This window comes from Anser brachyrhynchus (assembly GCF_964034855.1).
Source record: "Anser brachyrhynchus genome assembly, chromosome: 9".
Classification (NCBI taxonomy): domain Eukaryota; kingdom Metazoa; phylum Chordata; class Aves; order Anseriformes; family Anatidae; genus Anser; species Anser brachyrhynchus.
Window position 1 is genome coordinate 21580724 of NC_137703.1, and position 16753 is coordinate 21597476.

The following is a 16753-nucleotide window of genomic DNA, read 5'->3' on the forward strand; positions in this document are numbered from 1 at the left end:
GAATCCATCAAGGTGCTAGCACCAGCCAGCTCCAAGTCTACAGACTGCAGAAAAACTCCTGGGAAATATTTAAAGCTTTCTTCTCCCCAATAACTGCTAATGCTCCAATGCTGCGGCAGGGGAGCATAGCAAGATTTTGCCTCTTTTATCTTAAGGAGTGCTAGGGTATTCCCATGTTTGCTTCAGATTGTATTATAATGGGCAAATTCTGCCCGCCCTCCATTGTACTTTGATGACCCCCAGTCAATCCATCCAAGAGATGAAGGTGTAATATTTGACCCAATTGCATTTTAAAGCCCACGTAAGGCTCTCACACTCTAAGCCGAGACAGGCAAGTTTTGTCTTTGCCCTACCCACAAGTTACTATGACACAATACTTATGACATATTGCAAATTTCTGAAGAGTTATTCCTTCCAAACACCTATCTTCCTTGTTATTCAGCTGGCTGAAGGGCAGTTTGCTGTCATTTATGACGGAGGCACAGAGACAACTGAATAGCAATTACTCAGCATTTGTTAAAACGAAGGCCTCACCTTTAATAATTGCACAGTCACATTTCTTTGTGCAGGGTCAACCAGAAGTCCGGAAGGGAGACTTGCTGATTGACACAAATATGTATTTCAAAGGGCAAACTACAAAGTCAAATAAAAGGCAGTGTTTGCCCAAGAGTTAACTTAGCCATTTGGCATTAGCAAAGAGCTCAACAATCCCACGGAAAAATGTCTGTTCTTTGCTCTGCTACAGTGCATTTTTAACTCAAACTTTAATACAGGTATATAGAGAGGTCACATTACCATGATCCCTGCAGAAGGTTAGCTAAATGCACAACCACAAGAAAGGAGTTAATAGTGACCTTTGAAGAAGCAAAGCAACATGGTGGGCAGAGCTCCATCTCCTGAACATACCCACAGTGAGCAGGCAGCAGCTAAAAACTCGGTGCAAGTCAGGGCTACAGAGCTCCTCTGACTGCATGGAAGAACAAACCAAACTCCAACAAAACAGGCGAGATGGAGAGGGGACCTTACCTCACACTTCCATACACCAATTACAGCTCATCCTGAACCCAAAAGACCAGCTCTGCACAGTCACTGATCCAGTGCAGCCTTGAAGGAAGGAGACGTGATGCTCAGTAAGGCCACATACTGCTGCTGGGACTGCACCAATCATGTTAAAACAAGAGCAGGTCCCCACAGTTGTGGCCCTGCAGCGCTGGATCAGACCTACCGTGCACCTGCTTCAGCCTCCACTGGGAGCCAGCGCTGCTCACCGCTCCCAGCCGTCAGTGCCTCTTGCCTGCTCAACGCTCCTGTCCCTTCTGCTGTCACTCCGAGCTCCACTGCAGGTGACATGCAGGATTTTGTTCCCCTTTCTCTCACAAAGGAAAGTGGTTTATCCACCCTATAACTATGAATGGGTGCTTTCATAGCACCCAAAACCCTTTGAGCTCAATTTCCCAAGCTATTAGGTGCATTGAATTCAAGGTCACTGGGTACATTAATTCTGGGTACATTAAAACCAGGTACCAAGCGCTCGCCTTCAAAGAGGCACTGAGAACTTTAAGGTGAATCACCTAGATGGATAAAGCCTCTGCGCACAGGCAGATTCAGCCAAAAGAATGGAAATACTCTCACGGGTGATTAATGACGCACCTGAAGTTATACATGCTGCCTTCACATCTTTGTTGATTCCTTTCAACTTTCCCCCTACCTAGACAGGCCTTTGAACCTCAAAGCGTTACTGAACAATGTACTTTATCAGCCATGTCTATGTGTACGCACATTCACCCAGCACTCACAAAAATGTCGTGTCCAGCCTTCAGTACTGGAACCAATAGTTAAACTGGCATGCATTTTCAGAAATCATCTAAATTTGAGTCAGCATGACAGGAGTGGGTATCTGGGATCAGCGCAGGAGATGGCTTCTAGCATGCCATGGGAATGACTTCAGTAGAAAACTGCAAAAAAAAAGTTAATTTGCATTAAATATAACTATTGCTACTCTGAGATTAAATATTACCTGGAAAGTACTCATTAACTGCAAAATCCTTGATTAATGAGCAGGTGGAGCGCGTACAGGGACCTTGTCCTGATTTCAACTGTCTTGTTAGCTCTACCCTGGACACTTCTGATCACCACAAAAATAAACGAGGAAATCCAAGAACTAATTACGAGTGGACAAGATGTGTCAACCTAATAACTGTGTTATGGTACTTCAGAGATTAAGAGGAGGTTGGCAGGTGTGCAAAATGCAAATACCAAAGCCACTAAAAAGAAACAACAACAGAGTTTAGCTAATCTCCTAGCATCTCTGCTGCGCGAGACCACAGGAAGCCTCCCAAGAAATTGTCTCCTCTTCAGAACGGCTCAGGTGCAATTTGGGGGCACTGCAATCGTTTGTTCATTGCTTGAACGTTGTTGGATACAGGAGGAGTCTTGGACTCTTACCACAGCGCTCGAGGAGGGTCTGTCTCTGCCAGCAGGAGGGCACCCAAGGCACAGTCTCGGGGCAATGCCCAAAAGCTTTGGAAAGGCTTTTGTCAGCACACACAAGTTTGGGGAGCAGAGAGCCAAGGGCAGGGGCAGAGGAGCTGACCCACAGCTACCAGCAGGTACCAGCGCGGGTTTAAGGCACACACACCAGGCTGGGGAAGCCAGAACCATCTTCTTCAGCTTGTCAGCAAACACAGTTGCATCTAAGCACCTCCTGCTGTAATTATCCAGCAGCCGCTGCCCCCAAGCATCTCTCTGAAACAGTAGGGACTACTCACACACCTTCTTAATTTCTGTTTACTTGTCTCTTGAAAAAGCCCAAAAGATATCTTCTACACGCTCTGGCTAAGTACAACAAAACGCAGTACTCCAACATCTGAAGAGGAGTTCAGGCAACTTGTGCCCTCCTATTGATCTCCTAGCCCTCCCTTCCTTCTCCTCTAATCCTCTCCACAATTGCATGAGCAGTAAAAGAGAAAAAAAGGTAAAAAAATAAAATTGATTTTTCCGAAGTTGTCAGTTCTTCAGATCCATTTTCCAATGGCCACCCTCAGAAGAGCCCAGGCACCAGCTCACGCCATCCCAGCTGGGTGCCCCTGTGCTGGATGGTGCCCCAAAACAGGCTGGGGCAGGGGCCCAGAGCCACCAGCGCTGCCCAGCCCAGGAGCTGGAGAGGAAGGTATTGATCCAGTCCTTTCAACACACAGCCGTGCCTACCGGCTGCTCCAGGTGCTGCCGGGCCAGGAGCTTCAAAAGGAAACTGTTTTCAAAGCAGCGATGTCTTTTTCAACTACAGAAAACACTTAAACCCAAAAACAAATGAATTCAAGCACCAAGTTCACAGAAGCCTTGGTTGACAGTGCTCCTCAGCTCCCCAGACAGAGATGTTTTATGTACGGAAAGACAGACTCGTTAATTAATGCTATTACAATGTGGCCTGGCAAGAGGCCTCTGGGACTTAAAATAAAGAAATCCACACCCTTTAAGTAAACACTATTATAAAGATAGCCTGCATTAGTATCAAAAAAAATGCAACTAAAACCTCTTCAAGTACTCCACTGATTTCCCCCCCACACGCTCACTTCTCAGAATAAAAATGAAGTCTACTGAAAAATTAAGTTTCTGTAATTCAATTCCTCCAGCATCAGTGCTGAAGAACGTTTTGGCCTCTCTTAATGTCGATAATGAAGAAAATAATGCTGATTGTTGAAGCCATTCGGAGCAACGAGGAGGCACAGCAGAGGCCAGACAAAGCCCTCTGCATGACAGGGGCATTATTAAAGTATTAAGGGAAATATTCAGGAAAGCAGCAGCAGTATTGACTGAGGCCTCTGCCACCATCACACAGGCTTCGATCACTAGCTACATGCAGTGCCAGGTGTGGATACAACAGGATTTAATTGGCTGTCTGTGGATGTACCAAGCAAGATATGTTCCTTCCACAAGATTTACAGACAAGTATTCAAGTAATCAAGTATTTTCTGTCAGCATTTGCAGCCTGCATTACTCTCCGAGTAAAACCGAAGACAAGGTGTGACAACTAGGAGAGCCCTCCAAGCTGGAGACAAGAGGCTGTAGCTCTACCCACGGCACACGATCCTGCCTTCAAAGCTCAAAAAGCTCCAGCTTGACTTTGGGTCCAAGCAGGGAGCTCGGCGAGTGGCCGGGATGCCGGGCCTCGGCCCACAGGGCCCGCATGGAGCGGCAGGAGGCCGGCCCGTGCTGGCGCAGACAGTTACTCACAGGAACGCAGCGCGGAGAGATAATGCCATAAAATATGAACAAAATGGAACTTGTTTCCTTGCCACTAAATTGTTAGCTTTATGGGACTTCATGCTGAACGGTATGAAAAAAAATCCAATTTGCTTTGAAGCGCATTAGTCTAACATCCTAATTATTGTTTACATTGCCATTTGCCTTCTATTAAGAATTGAATAATTACCCAGCGCTTCATAGTTTAAAAATACAAGCAAACAGGATTATCTGGGTAATTAAGACACTGTACTGCAGCTTTGAACTGTGGCTGTACAAAGTATCCACATATACAAGGAGAAATGATAGTTATCAATTGCCTTATTTAAACAGCATTTTAAGGAGTTCCAGCATGCAAGACTGGCAACTTATGAGGAGAAGGTGACCAAATCCTTTTGATGAGTGGGGGGGGGGGGGGAAGACATTAAAAAAAAAAAAAGCTTTCTTGTATCTAGGCAGAACCAGACAGGCTTCCCTCTGGCCTTGCCTCAGCCACAGCCATCCCGTGTGCCTCTGAGGAAGGCACCTCACCTTCCTCCCTCCATCCTCCAGCAGGAGACCATCAGTCATCATCATCCTCTTCCTCCTCCCCAGGAGTGCCACCCCTGCCCAGCCTGCTGAAAGCACGACCTCTGCACCATGTGCCCTCCCGCAGCAGGACTCCAGTAAATACACCCCCCTCCGCTACACAGATCTGTGAAATTAAGTTGGTCTACATACACCCACTGAGGTTTAAACCCACCCCCAAAAATACAAAAGCAAAAACAGACCAGACTAATGGAACTAAAGCAAATAACAACTGTACAGTCTGGCTTTTTTTTTTAAAAAAAAAAACCTTAATAGCCCATCCATATTGTACTTTAAACAGCATGGTCTCCCCTTCTGGGTGACTATTAGGGCAAAACCGAAGTTTTTGCACGTTCCTTTGTTGTTTTAAAGAGCCTTTCCTCCATTTAATTATGCCACCAGGTTTCACACTGCGCACTTTACTACCCCTGTGAAATTACCTTCAAGTTAAACACTAATTGGGCATCAAAAAAAAAAAAGGAAAGAAAGACCACCACCACCACCCCCAAACCTTCTTTTTCCCTTTGGTTTGTTATAGGACATAGCCCCAACACAATCAGGGTCCTAATTTCATACCACTGATTTATAAAGACACAAAATGAAAACTAGGACTTTAAAGAAATACAGTACATTCATGCAGCATGTGTTCTAGCTTATATCAATAAACCTTTCAACAAATCCGTTCTGAACAAGCCTGTGTTTTGGGAGCATTTAATGAGCCTCAGCTTTATTTCAAGCCAAAGGCAATTTTCAGTAAAGTTGAAATAAAGAAAAGTTAAAAAGAACAGAAAGCCACTAAAACCAAAAATAAAACAAAACATGGGTTCTTGTGTAATCATGAGGCTTAGGAAAGCAGAACTTTTCTCACAGATTATTTTTGTGCGATAAATAAAGACAGCAGTTTCCTTTGTGCATGTTTACCCGAGTGCTACCAGCCGCCTCGTCCCCTGTGCACCAGACTACCAGCACGGGCCAAGCCTGCTCCTGCAGCCAGGCCAGCCACGTGAACAGCACCGCACCAGGGCTGAGCCGAGCCTCGATCCAAGGCACCGAAAAGACCATGAAGCGTAATGTTTTTGGGGCGTTACGTGTGTTTGTGCACACTTCTGGGGCAGGAGGGATGCCGCCGCCTGATGTGGGTCATTCCCCCGGCTGAGGCTGTAGCTACAGAAGGGCCCTGTGGTTCCCTGCAAGCAGCTAGAGGGGACCACAGCCAGGAGCCCGCAGCCCCACCAGCCATGACAGACAGCACTGCCAGCACCTCCAGCAATCGTTTCCCAAACAAGCCCAGGGCGCTGGAGCACGGCACTTTCCCACACGCCGGCTGGAAGCGGGCTGCAGAGACTGGGGGAAGAGCGACAATCAGTCATAGTCGGGAGGAGACCCGGGACACAAGGAGCACGCTGTGCAAATATTACACTATCTCTTAAACAAAGAATTTAAATCAAAACGGAATGCCATTTGCATAAAATCCAGATCTTTGAGCTTCGCATAAACAGAAGGAGATTTTGGCTGGCGTTTCCAAAGGAAGCTCTTATCTCCTTTGTGAAATGGGGAAATGGGTGTGCTACTTTGCATAAGGGTGTATACAAAAGATGTAAATGAGGAGTTTGCTTGCATGCAAAAGATGAAGTGGCCTGACAGCTGCCAATCCCCCTTCACAGGGAGAACTTCCTCAGTCTCCAGCCGGAGGAAAAAGAAGGGAACCAAAGTGTTTGCTTCCCAGGGAGGTGAAACAGGCTCTGAATATTCATAAAGTGTCCATTTAGTCGTGGGAGTGTTAATTGTCTCTGATTCACAAAACTGGGTGACCTCACCTGCTCCCCAAAACATATCAAAAGGATATGGCATAATGGAATGAAACCTGATAAGATACTCATCTCACAAGTTTGGGGGGCTTTTTGATGAAGCCTCCAAAGACTGAAGTGTACTGCTGAGCATTTCTTTAATCATTTCTCACAAATGCAATAAAGACCAAGCTCAGTGGAGCATGTTATTAGACAGATAATAACCCTTACATAGCCAAGATCTAAATCCTGAAGTCATCACACACAAGACAAGTTGTCTGGAAAGTTGCTGGATTTAAAAAAAAACAACCAACAACAGCCAAAAGAAACATTGTCATAAGCCTCATCAAGGACTACCCAGAACTACCACGAAATTCATACTACAACAGCTCATCTGTCTTCAATAGTGAGGACTGAGCTGCCTCTTTACCAAAAACGTGCAGAATAATGAGCAGGTGTTGCTCTCCTATGTAGCAGCAGCAATTTTGTCAGCAATTCAGAGCTAAGAAGTATGAGCTTTTCTCCAAGGAACATATAAAGGAACAATTGCTTGATAACAACAGTGGCTTGACTTCTGAAGGGGCCGGCGAGGAATAAAAGCATTAAAGAACCTGCAGGACATTTAAATGAAGGATCATAAAATACCCTAGTTGGTAAAAAAAAAAAATAAAATAAAATAAAATAAATCACTGAGGGAGCAACCCTTGGAAGATCTGTTGAGCTCCACCAGAACATAATATAACCAAATCACTTCTTGAAGAGATAAGCACCAGCTAAATTTGTTTCAGACAGACTGTGTTTCAGTATTGCTCCCATGCCCCTCCTGGTAGCTTCCTTCTTCTCAGCTCCATTTAAGCTTAACATGTTGAGTCTGTGCATTTTTTCCCCCCTGCCAAAAATAATCAGCCCAAAAAAAAAAATCTTCCTGGAATCTCAAATCAGCACAGTCTTAGTCACCCTTCTGATTACCCTTTTGTGCAGCCAGACTGTTCATCAGTGTTATTCTGACAAAAAAAGTTGTCTATGACTAAAATGGGAAAGCACACACAAATTGCTTCACTTCCCCACCCTGACAAAACCCACCATCCAAAAATCTTATCACAGAAAAGAATATAATTAGACCGTAGTCTTCTGATATAAACTGAACTGCTGCTCTCAATGATCACAGTCACTCTTCAAAGCCTCTGAGATAAAAAGAACCTTATCATTCAAATTATTACTTCTTAGGGATGCTTTTATCAAAGTTAGAAGGAAAATTCTAAAAACAGCAGCGATATGAGAACGGGATTGAGCCATATTTTAAATGACACTGGATTTTCTGCCAATTGGCCAATTCACAACTCAAAAAAGCAAGTGTAGATGAAGACAAAGCTGTTGGCTCTCATAACCTTTACAATATCACAGTAAAAATCTCAACTGTCTCACATATTTATACTAAATGGCAGCTCTAAAATTGAGATTTGTAATTTCACAGCATCAAAATCATCACAGATGGCTACAGTCTATTGCTTCTTTAATCTGTCTTTTCTCCCTTCCTGCTTGTTTCCCCCTTCACTGTTTGAGATAAAAAGATATGCAGTTTATCATGAGGAAATCATAACTAAATGCAAACCACAATATATTAAAGTGTAACAAAACAATCTGCATAACAATGATACATACAAGCAAATTTTAGAATAACTTCATGTCTCAACTTTACCCTAAAGCACTAATTACCTTAGCCTTGAGATGTGTCACGAGTCAGGATAGTTTCTCATTCCATCAACGCTATTCCACATTTTCGCTCTCCTGAATGGACAGCCATTAGCACGAGAATTTTGGGGAAAAAAATACAGGGAAAAAAAGAGAACAATAGGAAGCTCTCTTTTTGCACTGAGTTCACAGCTACAAATGCAGCTGTAAGAAAAGAATCAGTGCTCATCTAGCATTTTTACTTATCGAGACAATGTTACGGAACCATCCTTGTTACACCTGTGAAGTTTCTCAAATAAACATGAATTAAATACTTTGCTTCTTTCCCTTCCTGCGCACATATATATATGCGCGTGCATATAGATGTAGATACATGGATGTTCAGTAAGATGATCAAAGTCTGCTGGAAAAAAAAACAGCAGCTGTTTGAATGAAGGACAGGCTTTGTGTAATCAAACACCTCCATACCACACAATTATTTTTTATTTTAAATAAATCCTCGCCAAGGTCAGAGAGTCATTAATGCCCACTACAGGAGCCACTTTAGAAGTGAAGTGCTTCCCATTATTTTTCTCCTACACACAGCAGAAGTTAAGCAAAAGCAGCTCCAGGGACAGCACTCCTTACACAGCACTCAGAGGGTGGAACGAGTCCACCCGCGGCCTGCGGGGCTGTGCAGCTGGAGGCTGGTCCCAGGGGAGCAGGGGGAGCACAGCCCCTGCTCCTCCGGCCCCGAACACTCCTGCCCACCAAGCTCTTGTCAAACTTTTAAGATCTTAATGAATCCTAACTCCCCCCCGAGGATCACAGGGGAAGATGGATGAGGGAACGGACAACCTCTGACCTTTCCTTGTGTTCATCCTGCCGCAGTCAGCCTATTGAAAAACAATTGGGGTGGAACCTGCTCGCCAGCCCCGGGCCCAGCCCGGCACCCTTCTACAGCCTTTCACAGGCTCAGCCTCTTTCCTCCGCCCTGCCCGTGCTCCAAATCCACAGGAATCCTCCTCGCTTCCCCCCAGCAGGCTGCAGAGCAGAACACCGGCTCCGCCGTGACGCAGGGCAGGGCGCAGGGCGAGGGGAGGCTCACCCCGCGGTGTCGGAGGCCGCCCCGCCGTCACCGCCTCGCTGGAGGCCCGAGCAAGCCGCACGGTTCTGCTCGGCTTCAGGAGCTCGAGGAGCTTCCCGGTGAGCCGTTCTGGCTGGAGAACGGCAGATGTTAGGAAAAGGAAACCGCAAGTAACCACTGATGAAATGGGCTTAGCGCTTTCCAATTACTTGCTGGCTCGAATCCTCTGAGAAGAGCTGGCACAGGCCAGCTCCACCCCGGCGAATGAATCCAAGAGACAAAGTTTCTTCCCCTGCTCTAGGAGCGAAGCCACCTGATCTGCCTCCAGCCTGGGAACCCGACCGCCAGGCTTCCTGAGCCCCAGCCTTCCCGGCTGCAGCTAAGGGCCGGCAGGTAACCTGACCTGACACATTCATTTCTCAGTTCAACGACAGAAAAGAGTAAGTGAAAAAGCAGCCCACTATCACCTCTGCCCACCAGCAAACCCCGAGTGCCTTCCCTTGAACATGGCAGCGCTTGCTGTGCAATTAGCTCATCACGTCCGGGCCGCTGAAGAGGAGAAGCGTTAGATCTGTGTCAACCAGCGTGACCGGGGTGACCCAACAGGCCTTCAGGAGAAGGCAGGACAATTTCCAAGCAATAAACTAAAACGCATCCCCCCGTTCACTTCCTCCTCTCGTTTCCCAGGCTGTAAATGTGTGGAGAAGCTTTGCTGGAAGTTACGGATCTATTTGAGGATAACAACACCTCCTCAGCCACCCATGGCTCTCCTCAGCAGCACCCATTCAGTACCACGTCCGTGGATTTGCATCTTTCATCGTACGCAGCTTTTCTTTTCAAGCTTCTGTCTCGCAGGACTCCATAGGTAGTAATTTAAGCCAAACAGGATGCCCCCTCATCGCGCTGCTCATTTTTCAGCTCTCACTACATACAGCCCATGGCAATCCTGCTCAAATGGAGGCTGAGGTTTATACTTGGTGCTTTTTTCCTGCCAAAGCTTAATTTTAACGTGTAATAGGGAACTCCATATTGACTGTAAATTATCATTTAAAAGAAATTAAGCAGAACATTCAAAAGGCTCTGTTCTCTTGGGAGTCTAGCACAAAGGCAGTCAGTTGCTTGCTTTGCTATCTCTTTCTGTGTCAATGACCTGCGAAAAATGCACCAAGAGGATGTGAAGCCAATACATTTGGTACACTGGGATCCAAAACACCTTTACCAAAAAACAAACAAAAAAACAATCAACAACAACAAAAAACAGGTTCAAATCCATTAAGGAGCTGAATACCTTCAATTCAGTACCCAGGAAAGTTAAGGCCACTGAACTGTGCAAGAAGCCATTCCAGTTTGATATTAATTTATGCTTACACAAGCAAGAGTTTAGAAGCTGAGGACAAAGATATTTTATTTATAAACTCTTCTCTCCTACCTTAACCTTCTACTATTTATTTTTCTAGGAAGGGGAAGTGATTAGAACATAGGTTTTAAGGTGTTGTTCTGCCTCCCCTTCTTTTTTAGGATAATCTGTGTTTTCTATAAACTTTAATCCCTAATTCAGCAGGGCACAGGATAGGGGGAGGGAGGGGGACTTTTTGCATTTTTAAGAGTATCCTAGCACCTCTATTATTAAGCTAACAATGGAGACCCTCTGAGAAATTAAAATATTTAACAAAGGCAGCGGTGTCAAATATCAAAAGGTTATTTAGCACTCAAAAATTTGCAACAAGTAAAACACCAAAGACTTCCCCTTCCTAAAGAGGGAAAGTAATCCAGCTAAAACTCCTGTTCCACCCCCCCATCCCGACTCTGTTCTCACCCCACTGCATTATCCAAGGGAAACTTTGTCAGAATTTCCTGTGCTTAACAAAGCTCACTCCAGATAAAACTTAAGAGTTCTCTCTTTAAAGGATGGCAGCTCAGCTGAGCTGTTTTTGCAGTCATTCACATTTTGGTGACTGCTGTGAGCCAATTCAAATTGAGGTGCCTGCTAGAAAGTGCATTTTGCCTTCTGCCTATTACGGCAGCATCATTTGCTTTGCACTGTATGATTCTTAGCCTTGCCACCTGGAGCTACTGGACTTCTTCATTAAACCCCTCTGTCCCACTGCATCCCATAGGGGCTGCTAATTACTGGCTTTATTCCATTTACTCTCATCTCCGATTCAATTATGCATTCTACTAAGCCCTAATGAAAAGGACAATATGGCTCATCTTACCTTGGCATTCGCCGTTACGCTCTTCATAGCCAGCATTACACAGACAGTTGCCAATGGGCACCAGCCATTCACCATCTGCCCCGCAGTACATTTTTGGCACATCCTTCTCTTCCGAGTTGTTGACACAGGAGCCGCGAACCTCCACCAGAGAGGATGTATCAGCCCCGGTAATGGTGTCTGGAAACTGTGCCAGGTTTCGAACTGTCAACGGGCACTTCTTGTAGAAAACACGAACGGACACCAAAGCAATGCAGGCTCCGACGTCCTGAAAAGCCAAGTAAAACCCTTTCTTGCTGAGAGGCCCCACGTCCCGAATCTCTGTATTCAGCTTCATGATCCTGTCACCAATGTCCACCTGGGTGAAGCTCTCATCAGCGGCAATGGTGTCGATCTTGGCAAACTGGCTCTCTCGAATAAAACGCTCCTTATCGTTGTTTGATTCATAGTAATAGAGGTTGAAAGTCTCTTTGCAAGTTCCCATGACACCTGGCAGGCTGTTGCAGTCTCTCAGCGTGAACTTGATTTCGATATATACCCTCTGAGCCCCCTCACGGGGAATCCAATCAGTTCGTAACCAATTATTCTGACTGGGCTCCATCACATTGCAGACTTGATAGGTGCGGATCGGAGTGTTTTTCTCATCCATAATGCTCACTTCCTCCCACTGCGAAGAGGGAAAGGAGAAGAAAAATACATCAGGATTAAATGGAGTAACAGAGCTTCACAGCAAAATTAACGTCCACATTTCTGGCATCACTACCATGGATCTTAAGCTGTTAAGCCACCCCTTATTAGTTCTGAAAGCTTCCAAAGCTGGGCTAGCAAAATCCCAGGCACGCAGATGGAGCAGCCTCCGCTGTGGAGCTGGGCAGAGCAGCTCTCTGAAGAACCAGGTCCTTGGCCTGGGTGGCACTTGTGGGCGGAAGGATGGGCAAGGAGACCACACCACTGCTCTACCAGCACGCTGCCATAGCACTGCTATCCAAACAAAGCTGCTTATTATTGGCAAGGTGCGAAAAGAAGGAGTACTATACACCTTTGTCCTCAAGAAGCCTCAGGAAATACCATCAAATTTATATTCTTAAAATAAACCAGAAGGTTCAAGGATAGCAGCATGCTTTCGAACTCTTGCACCCCTCAATCAAGTTCAGGCACCTTCTTCAGAAGTGTGAAACTAACAGGAAACTCACAGCAAAAATACAGCAATCCAAGGAAGGTATGCAAACAAGACATCTGGCCCTAAATCAGCATTTCAGGAGGAGGAACTTATAAAGGGAAAGAAAACAAAAACAAAAGCTTTGATTTTTTTAAATTATTTTTATTTGTATTTAGTATTATCAAGCAAAGTTTACTACAGTGCTTTCCTGGGGTAAGAAGAAAGGAGGCAGTGGGGGCATTAGCAAGAGAGACAGAGCTTTCCAGCAAAACCCCCACAGTGCTTCGGTATTAAAAAAAAAAAATTTTTTTTTAAAAGTGTATTGGAGAATGACTACATACTGCCTGGGTTTGCAAGCTATACAATAAAGCATATAAAAATTATCCTTGAAAAAAACAGCAGTAACTTTGGAGAGTCTTCCCAGAAGTGCCTTTCAGAACTACTGAAGCCGTGACTTTGATAAACAGAAGCCTTCTTAATATTAAGGGGCTTCTTGTATAATATCCTGCATTCTTCTCGCAAGGACTGCTCTTATGCAAGTGATTTTTACTTAAAAAGATTCCAGCTTAGCTGAATCCGTTTATAGGATGACAGTAGTTAGCACCATGAGTCACTAGGAGCAGAGAGAACAATATTTTATTTACTGCCTCGAGATAACTGCAAATTAAAGCAAAAGCGGGGGGGACTCAATACTCAGCGTGTCACTCCTCTTCACAGAAAAAGGAAAAAACAAATCTTAAAAAGTCATCTATCAATGTAAAGCACAACACATTGTAGTAAGAGGACAGAGCTGTTTAATTTACAGCTGCCACAGTGGAGCTCACTGTTACAGCGCTGTCCTGATGATCCATCACCTGCCATTCCGCCTGTCTTCAGGCTGTCCACGCTACCTGTGTTGTGTGTGGTACAAGAGAAAGGAAGAAGCAGAGGGAAACAATACTTGTTGATGGGATTTCCTTTGCTACGTTCAGACAATGGAGGATGCCGCTCTAGGGTTCAATAGAGACCGCTGAGGTCAATGGGCAGGCTACAACTAAATTCAGCAAGTCTGGGATCGGGTTCTCAACACGCCCAACTCCCAGCAGAAGCGTTTCTCATTTCGGGAGCACACATACACAAACCAAACCCGAGCGCATCGTCCTGCCAGAGCTAAATATGACCACAGCCCCAAAATTTCCAGCCACTGCAAATGATTTGTAACTAAGTATGTGGTCAGAGCTGTAATTTCAGCTTGAAAGAAAAAGTTAACTTTTATAATTCAACTCTTCCCACGGTTTAATGATGCAGAGTAAAACATTCTGGGCACAAAACCTGCTTTTCAACTGTGAAATGCAAGAGTAAATCATTAATTATATTTATAATGCAATTCACTAATTCCTCCAGGGCTCCTGTGTATTTGATTACAGTTAGTCACTGCTAAATGACTACGTTTATCTGTAGCCCTTCTTATTCACACAACCCTCACACCGCAGGAACCGCCTGGTATATATAGATCTAGAAAAATATCTTTTGTAAGAGACAAAAAGGTGCACACAGCTCAAGAAAAACTGGCTCCGAAGGACAGAGCCTTCCCAGGAAGATAAAGAAAAGAGTTCATTGCTGCTGCTTGAAATAAATCTGCAGCATATGAAGTCAAAGCAAATGCTTTCCAAGCACTGCATCTCAGAGACAGACCATGTACTCTTAAATTTTTCACTACTGGCTTAAAAATAGAACACACGTATGTAGTTTAGTGAAACGAGTCACGTCCACAAGAAGAGCACACATTTCCTTCTCCAGCTTGCATAGAGCTTCCAGAGGAAACATTGGGGGGGGGGGGAAGGGAGAAACCAACAGCTATTAATAATATACAGCTGTCCCCGGTCATCTATTCGCTACTGACTTAATAAAACTTATACACCGGGTCCTGTTTTGACGTATAGGACGGGCATCCCTTGGAGAGCCTCACGACAGAGCCCGTCCTCATGCCTGCCCTTTGGGGGGCACAGGACTAGGGATGCTCTCCTTCGGGCAGGGCTGCACCTTCCCACCCCGTCCGAAGACCAGGACAAACGCCTGCTGCCAGCAGCGGCCCTGCCAGTCCCCTGCCAAACGCCGAGGTCTGGGGACAGCGCGGCGTGCCGAGCCAGGGCTGTATCAAGTTCATGCAGAACAACAATGGGGGAGCAGAACAATCCCCCTTTCTCCCATGTTGTGGCTATTCAGAGCTTATGCATAATGCATCACCAGCCAACGCAACCTCGGATTCCTTCCACCCGCTGCTGTTTCCTTAGCTCTCCATCTAATTACAAGTGGGAACACACACACACAAAACTAAATTTGCAGGTTTCCTGAAGAACCCAGTGCTTTGCTGTGCACGGGTCCCGATCTCTCAGCACTTATTTTTCAATCAGCTTCACTTAGTTACTTTCCCTTGAGCATACTAAGCTGCTTTATTCATTTAATATTAAAAGGATTTGACTTTTTGTTACTTGGTTGGGTGGGTTTTTTTGTTTTTAAATTACCGTTTAGGGTGCTTTGCTGGCATTTTTCTTAAATCATTCACTTTAAGGCAGAGCGAGCCTTCCTAATTGCTTATTAAGAAGCCTCAGGAGAGCCCAGGCAGCGCAGGCTCCCCCGGGCCCCCCCAGCTCCGTCCAAGCCCGGTGCTCCCAGGAGTCTCGCACGGAGGCACCCTGCGGGACGGGGCACAGGGCAGCGAGGTGCCCCGACACTGACGCGGGGCGAAATTAGCAGAGCCGCCTCGTCCGCAGCTCCCTCAAAGCCGCTCCGAGCCCCAGCCACCTATGCACGAGCCTTATCGGCATCCCATCGCAAGCGAGCGGCGAATTCGAGCAGCCTCTTACAAATCACCTCCTCGCTGAAGTCCGTAACAGGAGACCCCAGCGCCGCACCGCCGAGCTCCGGGCGCTTGGGTCTGTCCGTCGGGACGGGGCAACGCGGGCTGCCGGCAGCCCCAGGCGCGACACCTGCGCGGCCGGCCGCGAGCCCCGCGGCCACCGGTCCCGGGGGTGCGATGAGCGCAGGACGGACGGCGTTCCCGCCGGCGTCTCGGTCCGGGCCGGCACCTACACCCGTGCCTGAGCCGCTCTGCTAACCCCAAACCCCCTCCTCCGCCCCTCCGGCTCTTGACAGAGCCCTCCGGGGCAGCGCGGAGCTTCCCCAACGAGGAGCGATTCCCTGGGGCGCCCGGGGAAGAAGGAGCCCGACCGCCGCCCACCGGGGCGCCCCCCGACCCCCCGCGTACCCCGCGGGACTTACCCCTCCTTCCAGGGGGCTCGCTATCCAGCCCAGCTCGCCCTGCACCGAGCGCGAGTCCAGCAGGGTAACTGCGGAGAGGGAGGCACAAACACAACACGGTCAGTCCCGGCCGCCCGCGGACCCCGGAGCAACCCGCGGGACCCCGAAACCACGCTGCGGGACCCCGAACCGCGCCCCCAAACTTTCCCGCCGGCAAAGCGGGGCCCCGCCGCCTCACCTTCGTTGGCGGGGTACACCCGGGAGCCGGTGACGGCGCCGCAGACGCCGACGAGCAGCGGGAGCAGGGCGCAGACCCGGAGCCCCGCCATGCCGCCGCCGCCGCCCGCTCCCTCCCAGCGGAATCGCCGCCCGCGGGCCGCGCGGCGGGCATAGGCACGGCATGGCCCGGGGGGCGGGGCAGCGCCCGCCCGTCACGCCCCGCCGCCAATCGCCGCCCGCCCCGCGCCGCTCGCCCCGCCCCCCGCCCCGCCCGCCCGCCCCGGGAGCGGCCCGGCCCCGCCCCGCCCCGCCCCGCCCCGCCCCGCCCGGCCCCAGCGCTTGGCAGCAGCGCCACCTGCCGGGCCGCGCCGCCCGCCCGCCATCTTGTGCGGGGCGTCCCGGCCCGCCCCCTGTCACGGCCGCGGAGCGCTGCGGAGCGCCGAGACGTCCCGTTTCGGGGCCAGGCTGTTCTGGTCGCCGTGCCAGGGAAGTCACCTGCCGTAAAGCTCGAGACGTTTGGAACCCGTTGGAATATCTCGGGTATATCGATGCGATTTTAACGGGTTGG

At 47.7% G+C, this 16753-nt stretch overlaps 1 protein-coding gene across 3 annotated transcripts in view; it reads right to left on the bottom strand.

Moving 5' to 3' along the window:
- Positions 1-16363, bottom strand: part of EPHA4 (EPH receptor A4) — a 99211-nt gene extending 82848 nt beyond the window's left edge. For all 3 annotated transcript variants that reach the window (XM_080603722.1, XM_080603721.1, XM_080603723.1), the window contains exons 1-3: positions 16205-16363; positions 15988-16055; positions 11571-12234 (exon numbers count right to left, since the gene is read on the bottom strand). In XM_080603722.1, coding sequence (XP_080459848.1) covers positions 11571-12234; positions 15988-16055; positions 16205-16295 — 823 coding nt within the window. In that variant the 5' untranslated portion in view covers positions 16296-16363. The remainder of the gene's footprint in view (positions 1-11570; positions 12235-15987; positions 16056-16204) is intronic.
- Between the last annotated feature and the right edge of the window lie 390 nt (positions 16364-16753).